The 9465-nt window shown below is 37.6% G+C and overlaps 1 protein-coding gene across 5 annotated transcripts in view; it reads left to right on the top strand.

Annotated features, from left to right (window-relative positions):
• Positions 1-3879: 3879 nt before the first annotated feature.
• The window catches only part of grin2bb (glutamate receptor, ionotropic, N-methyl D-aspartate 2B, genome duplicate b), a 129896-nt gene continuing 124310 nt past the window's right edge, over positions 3880-9465 (top strand). For 4 of the 5 annotated variants that reach the window (XM_073814192.1, XM_073814191.1, XM_073814190.1 and 1 more), the window contains exons 1-2: positions 3880-4586; positions 6311-6955. In XM_073814192.1, the coding sequence (XP_073670293.1) occupies positions 6929-6955 (27 nt within the window). In that variant the 5' untranslated portion in view covers positions 3880-4586; positions 6311-6928. Of the gene's footprint in view, positions 4587-5524; positions 5993-6310; positions 6956-9465 lie in introns of those variants that run through there. The other variant, XM_073814189.1, reaches the window with a different exon arrangement.

Below are 9465 nucleotides of genomic sequence, written 5' to 3'. Positions count from 1 at the left end.
AATACAATTAATATTAATATAAACTCAAGTTATGTATTTAAGTAAAAAAAGAAGGGATTTAAAGGCACGCCGTGGAACTTTTTGGCCACTAGGGGTATTTTTCATGTATAGCGCCCCTAGAGGCCACAAGCGCCGCAGCACTGTCGCAAATGAAAAGAAGACAACTCTTTAGGTCACAGTGTGCCTTCCAGCATGTCATGTGTCATATAATATAATTTCATCGGTTTTATTTTTTTCACACGCCAAAAGATTGCGTAGCTCATGTTTACAAGCCAGTTGTAGCGGTGGTCGCTTGCCGCTTGGTTAAAGTTTATATTTAAAAAAAATATTGCCTTAAAGGGGAATCGAACCTGGCTCACCCGTCTTCTAGGTCCATGTCGCCACCACAGCGCCACAATGTCACATTATATAAGTCTCTCTATAAACTCTCCAAGTAGCCTCCAGTAAAATTCACGTAAAAAAATTGTGTTCGGGCGCCAGACAGGACTTATATATGCAACAATATAACATTACTTACTAGTCCAAAAGTATGACGGACAAGTCAGCATCGATCAGAAACCCCTCCTCCTTCTTAAGTCAGCTTACTAAGATGCCAAAAATGTTATTTGTCTTTTCTTTTGATAAGCTTTCATTTTAAACTGGTGTTTCCAGCATGTCATGTGTCATATAATATAATTTCATCGGTTTTATTTTTTTCACACGCCAAAAGATTGCGTAGCTCATGTTTACAAGCCAGTTGTAACGGTGGTCGCTTGCCGCTTGGTTAAAGTTTATATTAAAAAAAAAATATTGCCTTAAAGGGGAATCGAACCTGGCTCACCCGTGTTCTAGGTCCATGACGCCACCACGGCGCCACAATGTCACGTTATATAAGTCTCTCTATAAACTCTCCAAGTAGCCTCCAGTAAAAGGCTCTCTCCAAGTAGCCTCCAGTAAAATTCACGTAAAAAAATTGTGTTCGGGCGCCAGACAGGACTTATATATGCAACAATATAACATTACTTACTAGTCCAAAAGTATGACGGACAAGTCAGCATCGATCAGAAACCCCTCCTCCTTCTTAAGTTCATGCCAGCGAGCGAACGCTGGCCCAATATAATTGATCCTCATCCTTCTTTTTATTCTGTCACTCTCGCCTTTCTCTTTCTTAGTTGCTGCTTCCGCCATGACAAAAACATCAGGAAAATAAATAGTTGCGCTCTCACTTCCGAATTTGAGGAAGTGGAGGAAGTGACGTATGCCGTAAAGCAGATTTTTGTAGTTTTTTGTTTTGTGCTCGGGTTACTACCCGAAACCCCAAGTTGAAAAGTACGAGTAAAAGCGATACAGACCCCGTCAGTAGGGCTGCACGATGTGAGGAAAAGTTGCGATGTACGATGACATTGTTTAATGTTGCGATGACGATGTGAGTTGCGATAAATATTTTATATTTTTTCATGTTTTAGGGGCCATTCACGTCGCGCCTAAAACGCGTGGAAAACGCTAGACACGTAGGTTATTGTCACATGACCTGCACGCTGCGCTTGTGTCATTCTGAAAAGTTAAAATGTTTTTGAAATACCTGGAAAAAACGAGTGCGTCGCACCGCGTGCGAGTCGCGACCGGAGCGCTTCCAGAGCGCACATACATTTGAAATAATGAACTTGAGCGCGCAATAGACCCAATATGTGAATCACCGCTTTTACAGTACCTGTGTTTGCGGCGTCATCTCTACTAAATCCAAAATAATTCCATGATATAGCTGAAGTGCTGTTCCTTTTCACCACAAGGTCTTCGTCTGACAACACATTTTCTTCACTCTTCTCTCCCTGCTCCGCTATCGTTTTTGCTAACAGGCACAGTGTCGCAACTGACACCTCACAAATCAATCTGAGCGTAGCTGACTGGGGGTTCCCCTGATTGGTCTAATAGCATGAACGCGCAAACCATGTCTTTAGGACTAAACGTTATAGGTCAAAGTTTATTTCATGCCCTTATCGTTTTCCTTTCATTCATCGCGTCAAGGCTGTCTGTTGCGATGTGTTCATCGCGTGAGTTCATATTGCGACGTTCAGCCCTACCTGTCAGGCTACGGTGGACATGTAATTCAACCTATTTAAAGTCGATGTGCCATCACAAGGGTCTTGAAAATATATTATGAAGGTTGAAAAACTACAAAGTGTCACTTTAAAGTAATCACTGGATACGTCTGAAATTGCTTCCTACATATATTAAACAGCTGTCCCTCGTGATTAAACTGGGCTTATACTACGGGTCCATTGATTGGCTGATGAATGCTCTCAGGTGTGCAATTATTTTCATGGTGAACGTAGTTCCAGGCAGCTCTCTTGACCGCATTACAGTTCTATATCACTTTGCATAGTCAACTGTAATAACGGACTAACAAAAACAACATGACAGACGGTTTTCCGAGACAATAACAGCGCTGTTTAAAGACCAACAGAGGTAGCCTCGTTCACACAATCTCTCTTTCTCTCTCTCTCGCTCGCCCTCTCTTTCTCTCTTTCTTTTTTCTTTCTCTGTGTTTCTGTTGCTCTCGCTTTCTTTCTAATAACTTCATTAATAGCTGCATTAGAATGCTATCAACGGCTCAAGCCTCCATTGCCAGCTTTAAAATTAGGTTTTGGAAAAAGCAAAAGAGCCATTGGATGAGACGCAGAAGAAATAGTCCCACTCATAATAATAGCGATTTAAGTACAAAAACTGGACAAAGGCCTTTAAGTATATCATGTGATCGATGTCTAGAGGTGTGGTAACTGTAGTATAAGCGGAATAATCGGGCAATCAAATTATTGAAAAATAATGCACACCCGAGGTGTGTGCATTATATTCCTAATTATACCACAGGTCTGTTGAATACTGTATTCTGATTGGCTGAGAAATGTTCCCGTGGGTATGCATTAATTTCTGATAACCACACACCTAACTTGTCAAATGTCTTAAAAATAGGCACCAGAGCAATGTTTGTGGTAACCGTGGTATAAGAGGAATAATTGACTCCGGTCCTTTGAATTATTTGAAAATAATGCACACCCGCGGTGTAACGGCACTCCGCGAAGGCATTGCACCTTGGGTGTGCATTTTTTTTCTCATAATTCAACGGCCTGTCGTCAATTATTCTTTACTTGTTTAACATCATTCCAGTAAACAACTAACTTGTTGTTATGATGATGTATGTCATGCGCTGCAGCAACATGGCGGATGTAGTACGTCCGAATTCATTCATACTATCCATATTCATACTATATAGTACCCGTTTTAACGGTTGATGAGTAGGTACTTCATCTAATTCAGTAAGTATTCAGAGTCACGCAGACTCTCTCAAGTAATATATCACTCAGTTAAGTTATAAATACTCATCACTGGTTCTTCTGCCTATTGAGATAATGCTGGGGGTGTAATTCCCTCTTCATAGTGTGATTTTAATTTTTGTCATTTTCTATTTAATTTTTCCTCTTCGTTTTTCAAATTGATCAATAAATAGAGTCTGAGTAAAAGATAGAGAGTGCACCAGGCAGACCGTTTTAAAAGAGGAGTGGAGGACAGACGCCAAGAAATGGACGATCAGAGGTGATAAGTAGCTCAATCCAAGAATCCAGAGAAATAAGCTGGAAGCTCTGAGCAGACATCTGAAAAAACAGACATAGAAAACTCAAACCAATGAGAGAGACAGTGATAGCACACCCATACAGAAACAGTATTCAAGGGTTGTATACGTCTTCTATACTTAATCCTATAGAGGGACCCCTCTCATTCTGCTTTCACTGGCTCACTCCTACTCCTCCACAGCTCGCTGTCAATAAGGGAGGGGTGAGAAAAAGAGAGAGAGAGAGAGAGAACAGTCTCGATGTGTTGAATTCTTGGGCAGACATTGCAACCGCTACACCTCTTCCTACTGTTCTGCCTCAATCACTGTCTGTGGAAAAGGGCTATTACTTACTGCAAACGGAGGATTCAGAACCCAGAAGAAAAGGAGGGAAAGAAAGCGAGAAAGAAAGTGTGTGTAAGAGAAAGAAGAACTAAAGCAACAACTGGACAAGAGGAACAAACTGACCGCCTTCCCTGTTTTAAAAGAAGGAAAGGAAAACGGAAGGCACTGGAGTATTTGTTTTTTTCTTTCGTTTTATTTTTTTCTTTTTTCTCATCGTTGTGCTGGGAGGCACATCATCTTTTCATTTGTTTGCTCTCTCCATCATTTGCCTCTTGATCTATTTCTCCATCTATATGGTGTATAATTTTGTCTATTAATGACAAGACAGGAGAGAAGAGAGAGAAGGGGCAAGTTTTTTTTACTCTTTCCGTCCTTTGCCTATTACCCCTTCATTTCTTCACCTCTCCTCCAATCCTTCCCTCCTCCTCCTCCTTCCTCCCATCCATCCGTTCCTCCCACTCCCATCAAGTGTGATGCTCTCTGAATGAAAGTTTATTGGAATTTCGAAAGAGATGCAAAAACCATCTCCACACCTCCTTATGAGTTTTTAATTATTCCTTTTCTTTCTCTCTTTTTTTAAGCAGTTCTTTTAGTCCTCCACCATCTATCCTTATGCATCACTCTTTTTTCCCTGGATGCTTTAATATTCCTCTAGGTAGGTTAAACGGCTCGTTTAGTGTCTTCGATCTGTTTGTCTGTGTGTGTGTGTGTGTATTTGTGTGTTCCTTTTTACATGTACATAAAACAGACATTGACACACACGTACACACAATCACACACACACACACATACACACACACATGTATTTAACTAACGGACAACCAGGTAACAGGAATTTTAACCCTTGTTTTTCTAATGATTTTCCATACCTGCCATTCCTAAACTCTTTCCATCTTTCATTTTTCAAGTATTAGTGGTTTAGTTTGATTTTGAAAAAGTGCAAATTTTACACGAGATTCTGGTCTTTTAATTATATGGGTGAGGTTGACGTGACTTCTTAATTTGCTGTCATTGGGCAGTTTTTCAATTAGCAATTTCTGGTGTCAGCCGGTTTCCATACTGTCGAAACTAAATAGTGAACAATACTTCAGTATTTGCTAAAAAAAAATATTAAGGAGACAGTGCAGTGCTTTTGATTCAGTGTAATGATTTTTCCTCATCTCACTTGCTTACTAGCCTAAGTCCATTTGCTCTGTTATGGATCACTCCATGTTTTTATTGAGTGTTTCATTTTCTTCTGTCACTCTATATAGTTTGTCACATTCTGCCTAAATTTATCTGTTCATCTAACACCTTTCAGACAAGCCCTCAGCTCATCTGCTTCTCATCTTTGCTGGTCTTCCTTGGTTTTTGACGTCCATGGCTACTGTATGACTTTAAGCTTGTTACAGAATGAAAACTTTTTTCTCCCCATTTACGGTTATTTATATCCCTTAAATGATCCTCCTTGAATTTTATAAAATTATTTATTTTTTTGGACTTTTTACTGACAAGTAATTTAAAATTGTATTCTAGACATATAATGTTGAATGTAAAAAACAGGATTGATTTTTTCCTTCCTTCTTAATTTTTTTTTAAATGTACTGCCTTAATTTAGCTTAATTGGTAAAATGCTAATTTAAATATAATAATAATAAGATGCTTATTCATAAAACGATGTTGATTCACAACTTAAGTTGGAAGGAAATTTAAACATCTTTGACATTTTTATATTGCTTTTGAGATTTACCTTTGGGATTTTCCTCTTAGTGCATCGTGTTTTTCTTTTAAAATCTTAATAAAATTCAGCTCTTTTGAATTCTCTTTATGTGATTTACATTTTTGGACATCACTAATTTATCACCTTACTTTTTTTTCTCTCAAATATGGACTTCATGAAAAGCAAACAAACCAAGCATCATCTTATTTGCCTGTTATTTGGGAAAATGGACATGTTGAAGGAAGGCAACCATCTTGTCTTTTGTTTTTGAATTCGTGCACTCGCCCACTGTCTTGTCTATCACATTTTTTCTAAACATTATCCAAATAATAATGGTGAAATACCACAGGACAGTTAGACCGGTAAGTAATGCAATAAAAATATCAGACATACATTTATCTGTATACATTTGTAAGTGTTACTCTGTGTGCATTTGTGAAACATGGCTGTCTCTTCCATGGTTCAAAGGAGCCTATCACATTTATTATTTAAAACATATCAATCAAGCAACCCCCATAACCCCTGACAATTGTTAATACAGTATTGAACACGGCGTATTAGATCAATGGAAAGAAAAAAATCTCACAGTTTATCAAAAATCATCCAATTGTTTTTTATTCAGCATTATTTGTCAGCACACTTTATTTGAGACACTGTTCTTTGCCTTTCTCTTCCTATAGTGTTACGAAAAGGATCCAACAAAAGACGTGACTGGATATCTGAACCAGTGATGTTTTGAAAACATCCAAGTACATCACCTGTCCTTGATTGTTTGTCCTCTCGCTGCTGGACTCTATCAAGCAATTTTGTGGACATGTTTGCAGATGAATATGAACTTTTAAGCTTAACTAGAAACACACTTTATCATCATCTTTTTGCCAACTTCTTATGATTTATTACTTTTCGTAGCTGATGTAGGCCCGACAGTTGTCCTGATCCATTTTAAATTTGACATTTTCTGATTTGTAAGTTTCTTTGAGTGACTAAATAACAATCCCACATTTCAAACATTTAAAATCTCATTTGTCGTTTTGTTTTATTTTTTCAATTGTAAACCAGGATTTTTTCTTATTAGTTTTGATATAAAATTCCCTCTGCTGCATCATCCAGTCTGGATTTACAGTAGGGACTAAAACTTTCGACTACCATCTTTATCTGACAGTCATCTGTCTCGTCAGCCTTTCTTCTTACTACCAATTCCTCATCTATTTCAACGGTCAGTCACTCCTTCATCCAGGGCTATGAGAGGAAGAGATAAAACCAAGCTCACATCATCATGCTGGAGTTGAGGAGAGAAAATGGGAGTTGGGCTGGCAATGTTCAAGGTAAGAGAAGACCTTTATTTCTTATTTTATATCACTCTCTCCAAACTCTGAGTCTTTTGTATGAACACAAGAAAATGAACATACACCCTTGCCATATACTCTATTTTTCATTACCTTCTGTCACGTACTCATGTCTATTTTTCTCCCAGGGCTTTACATTTTTGTTGCTTTAATGAATGTTTGTGTGTGCATGTTTATGTTCAGAATTGCACATCTGCATAATACTGTTCCTATTGCCTTAGTATGTATACTGTGCACAGTATGCAAATGTTCTGTATGCATGAGCGATATACAACAGAGCGTATGGCATTAATACTGCATCCCACAATGCAGCCCGCTCAACTCCTTTTCTAGTGTGAAGAATATGATTTTTAGTCAAAGGTTTCTATAAGAACAATTTCCTTCTTACATTTGTTAAACAGAAAGGTTCTTTGGCTGTTAAAGGTTCTTTATGACACCATTCAGCCGAAAATGGTTCTGATGGCATTATTTAGCACTGCATTGTGTTTTCTGACTTGATATTTGAAATGCTACTGTTCACATTTTTTACACAAAAAACACGTTATTTCACATTTAAGTCAGATAAATACTATATATGATAGCGATATATGATGCTAAATATATGCATGCTAAATAATACGCTATTCTGCATGAAATATATATATATATATATATATATAATGTTATAACCAACAAATGTTTCATATTTCATAGAAAAGAAAGCATCACAACAACTTAACCATATTGCATAAAACGAGTCAGACATTTTAACAATGCAAACAAATAACTAAAATACATATCACCACTATCACCCATATGCCAACTAACATCCACGTGCCATATACTATATTATCCGCACTTACTTTTAACTTTAACCATATGTTACTTTTTGAAATAAAAAATTAAATCTCATTTATTGCAAACCACTGGATATTTCAGTATGTTGCTTAGCCTTAATACATGCCAGTTTAACACCAATTTTACAATGAATTAAACATGCTTTGTTTATTTTAATATTTTATTATATTTTAAAATAACAGTGCTACACGACGCCATAACATAACCATTTTCTATAAAGACCCTATAACATACAAACAACCTTTCTGCTTTACAGGTTTTTGCCAACCTGTCTAACAAAATTTGTACATATTTGACGAGTTGGCTAAAGTTAATAATGCAAAAACAAATGGTTATCATAAATAAACGAAAACCCAACGTCACAGGAGTCAAAGCAAATCGTACAAAATTATACGAATGTGGTCATATGAATTAATACGAATTAGCCACCTCGTAAAATACTTACCAATTTTGTGGTGGAAATTTATTTAGATCAGTGAATCCCAAACTTTTTCATTCTGCGACCCACTTAGACAAGTATAATCATTTTCAGGATCCACTTTTTTTAGAAATGTGTAGAAAAAATACATTTAGAAATACAAAAAGAAATTGGTTCTCTTTTAGAAGAGAATAGTTATTTTTTTCCATTTTTAGTTAAATGTAAGTTTAATTGCAAATCCAAAATGCCCACCTGAACCCACTGTGCGACCCCCCCCCCCCCCCCCCCAGTGGTCCCGACCCACAGTTTAAAAACCCTGCTTTGGACTACAAAAAGGTTTTAAAAAAATTTTTATTTTAGGAACCTTTGACCTATAAATAGTACTTTTATGGCATCGCAGTAAAGAACCGTTTGTAGAACCTTCATTTTTAAAAGACTGTATGTTTGTCTTATCCTTATGGCATTCGACCAAATTGCTCTTGGTCATGTTGCCTTCTTTCCAGTTTGAGTAATGTGCCTGTGGTCTGGGTCAGACATGGCAGCTAAGTGGGTCAATGAAAGAGAGTAAAAGTGATAAATACTGAAAGATAAGGTGAAAGACAGAGGTGTTTGAACTGCTTTTACTCTCTGGAAAAGCAGAGTCAGTTCTTGGAAAGCAGGAATGTTATTAGTCGTTCCAGTTGAAATGTCTGATGACGTATCCGCCTGTTGCGATGCACCGCTACTGATTAACGTGAGGTGACAGCATTTTTTACTCATGTCATTGGGGTCGAAGCACCTGTCAATCAAACTTGACATTGATTGACAGGGACCAGAGGGATGAGAACAGTGTGGAATGTCTTTCAGAGTGCAGCATCTCTCAGAGATTCCGTTGGTGTGGTAACGGAGCCTCTGTTGGCATGGCAACGGAACATAGGGATACAAGGGCATTCTAGACTTTCAGTGATATAACTGCTACATGGAGATGGTGTGAATCTGATTTTATGTCAGCCATTGTTTCATAAATAATGATGCTTACAAGGAAGACACTTTGCTCGTGTAGATGGATTGCCCTTTCGTCCCAGTCTGACAACGTAACACTCGACTTCACGCTATTGTGTGTACCCGCCGAGCAAAAAACAAGCCTTAATCTATCATCCTGATACAGGGGAAATTGAACTTTATATAAATGTTAGTTTTTTAAACAAGGATGAAAGTCAATGCAAAGATCAAACGACAAGGATGAAAGTCAAAG

The sequence above is a fragment of the Paramisgurnus dabryanus genome, chromosome 4, assembly GCF_030506205.2.
Source record: "Paramisgurnus dabryanus chromosome 4, PD_genome_1.1, whole genome shotgun sequence".
NCBI lineage: Eukaryota > Metazoa > Chordata > Actinopteri > Cypriniformes > Cobitidae > Paramisgurnus > Paramisgurnus dabryanus.
This window is presented reverse-complemented; position numbering and strand designations above follow the sequence as displayed.